The 2917-nt window shown below is 48.6% G+C and overlaps 1 protein-coding gene across 2 annotated transcripts in view; it reads right to left on the reverse strand.

The window, feature by feature from the left end:
- Sptbn4 (spectrin beta, non-erythrocytic 4) overlaps nucleotides 1–2917 on the reverse strand; it is an 88837-nt gene that overhangs the window by 60020 nt on the left and 25900 nt on the right. For both annotated transcript variants that reach the window (XM_028781596.1, XM_028781597.1), the window contains 4 exons: nucleotides 1139–1251; nucleotides 707–894; nucleotides 514–631; nucleotides 57–215 (listed from right to left, as the gene is read on the reverse strand). In XM_028781596.1, the coding sequence (XP_028637429.1) occupies nucleotides 57–215; nucleotides 514–631; nucleotides 707–894; nucleotides 1139–1251 (578 nt within the window). The remainder of the gene's footprint in view (nucleotides 1–56; nucleotides 216–513; nucleotides 632–706; nucleotides 895–1138; nucleotides 1252–2917) is intronic.

A 2917-nucleotide genomic window follows, 5' to 3' on the forward strand; every position in this document is an offset into this window, starting at 1 on the left:
CCCCCCCACCCCTCATCGCCTCATGCCCCCCACCCTGGCCAAGTCCAGCCTTGTACCTGGGAGACCAGGCGCTGATTCTCGTTTAGCCAGCTCTCCCTCATGGCTGCCTTGTGGTCAAATCTTTGAGCCAAGAGTTCTAACTTCTCCTGTCGGATGAGCTCAGCTCTGAGGGCCGCCTCCCGCTCATGCTCTGCCTTCTCCAGCTCACCCCATGCCTGGAGGAAGACAAGAGGCGGTACTTAGATTTCAACAATGGTCCCCCTGTTGAATGATCCTGGCTTTCCTGTCTGAGGCCACTCTTGGCATATATGACACCTTCAAGCAAACCAAGAGAAAAAAATACCCCCCCCAAAAAAACCCAAAAACAAACAAACAAACAAACAAACCCTGCCTCTTCATAAGTCTACCACTGGAAGACTATCAGAATAAACATTCAGCCCATACTTCTATAATGAGAACCTATACAATGCCATAATGTGATCTTGTCATTCTCCTGTCCCCAACCTCACTCACCTTGTCAATATCCCAGATGCCACAGCCTTCCCGAGGCACAAAGAGGCGCCGGTTGTGGGCGCGCAGTTTGCTTTGGATGCTGAAGAGTAGCACCTCCAGGTTCCCCTTCTCCTGAAACCTGAGGAGACATGAGTTCAGGGTCCCCCGCCTCCCACGCCCATCCCCACCCCTCCGCTGCTAAGCTGAGTCTCACTTGACGGGCTTCTCCAGCGTACAGTAGGCAGTGAAAGCCTGCAGCTGCTGCTGCACCCCGCTCAACGAGTTGGCAAACTTCTGGTTGCTGATGAGGTCCACGGTGCGGTGGATCCAGGCCAGCAGCTCCGCCGCCAGCTCCTCATAGCGTTCTATGATCTTGTCCACCTCCAACACCTGGTCCAGGACCTGACCAAGCACAAAACAAAAAACAAAAAACAAAAAACAAACAAAAACAAAACGGAGAGCCGGCTTCATTGCGTACGGGGAAATCTCCAAGCCCAAGGTGTAGGGGGTCTGGTTTCGGTGTAAAGGCGGGTGGGGTGGGGAGCGCCGCACTGATGGCCCTGGGCAACAGTCTAGAAATTTGTCTCCTCGACCCACAAGTGATTCCTAAAATCCCCACCCTCCCCACTCCTAGGCTCCCTCCTACCTTCCCAATCCGCTTTCCCTCCACAGCCAGAGCCTTCATCTTGGAGAAGTAGTGGTAGAAGGACACCACGTAGGTGATGATGGACTTCTCATCTGGAGCCTCCATGTTCACATCTGGTTGGGGAAGGGGTTCAAGGAGCACGGTTGAATCTCTATCTGACTACTCAAGTTTTCTTTTCTTTCTTTTTTTTTTTTTATTTTTTTATTTTATTTATGAGTACACTGTAGCTGTCTTCAGACACACCAGAAGAGGGCATCCAAGCTCATTACGGATGGTTGTGAGCCACCATGTGGTTGCTGGGATTTGAACTCAGGACCTTTGGAAGAACAGTCAGTGCTCTTAACCGCTGAGCCATCTCTCCAGCCCCCTTTTCTTTCTTTTTTAAACGTTTTTTTTTTAAACCATTTTCTGTGTGTAGGTGAGTGGTCTACAAGTGTCTGTGCGCCATGTGCATTCAGTGCAGTTAGAGGTCAGAGGGCGTCGGACCCCCTGGAGCTGCAGTTACAGATGGTTGTGAGCTGTCACGTGGGAACTGGGAACTGAATCCCATAGCAGTCAGCAGTCTTAGCCACTGAACCATCTCTCTCTTCCTGGTTTTCTTTTTCGTTTCTTTCTTTCTTTCTTTTTTTTGTTTGTTTCTTTTTTCTTAAAAAAAAAATGTGGGGCAGGGAGGGGGGAGGCTGACACAAGATTTCTCTGTGTAGCCCTCGCTGTCCTGGACCTCACTCTGTAGTTCAGATTGGCCTTGAACTCAGAGATCTGCCTGCCTCCCAAGTGCTGGTATTAAAGGTATGCACCACCATCGCCTGGCTATTTTGTCTTAAATTTTTAAACTCCATTTTTATTTTATATGTTTGGATGTTCTGCCTACATGTATGTCTGCACATCACATGTGGTGCAGTGCTCTCGGAAGCCAGAAGAGGGCGCTGGGTGCCCGATAACTAAAGCTACAGACATTTGTGAGCCAGTATTTGGGAGCTCGGAACAGAACCTGAGTCTTCTGGAAGAGCAGTTAGTTCTCTTAACCACTGAGTCTAGAACTTGCTTTGTAGACCAGGATAGTCTTGAACTCACAGAGGTCCTCCTGCCTCTATCTCCCAAGGTCCACCTTCTGGGGAAGGGGGTTGTTTTTGTTATTGTTTTGCAATCTGCCCAATGGGGATCTTCTAATTCCAAGCAGAGTCAGACAGATGACCACAAATAAATTAACTATGATGATTTCTTTTTAACTACATTAAATTAATTATGTGCCACGAGGAGCTGGTTCTCTTCCTCTACGATGTGGGGCTCTGGGACAAAACTCAGGTTGTCAGGCTCAGCGGCTGCAGGTTTACGGGTTGAACTATCTCAGTGGACCTGTAATTACTTCTGAACGCCACCCTATCGATGCACCACCTCAGGCCTCGGACATATCCTTTCTGTTGCCTCACTACTGTTCTTCCTTCTGTGTGTGTGATGCTCACTCACCACTCAACTCGAATTTCCTCACACGAGCTTCTTCACCTGCCTGAATCTGCCTCATAATATCGTGTGTGTGTGTGCGCGTGTGTGTGTGTGTCTGCGTGCATATGTGTGTCTATGTATTAGTATGTGTGTGTGCCTGTGTGACTGTGTGTATATATGTGTCTGTGTGTCTGTGTGTATTTGTATGTGTCCCTGTATTTGTATGCGTGTGTATGTGTGTATGTCTGTATATTTGTATGTGTGTCTGTGTATTTATGTGTGTCTGTCTGTCTCTCTGTGTGTCTGTCAGTCAGTGTGTATTTCTGTGTCTGTGTG

The sequence above is a fragment of the Grammomys surdaster genome, unplaced genomic scaffold (assembly GCF_004785775.1).
Source record: "Grammomys surdaster isolate TR1022 unplaced genomic scaffold, NIH_TR_1.0 485, whole genome shotgun sequence".
Taxonomy (NCBI): Eukaryota; Metazoa; Chordata; class Mammalia; order Rodentia; family Muridae; genus Grammomys; species Grammomys surdaster.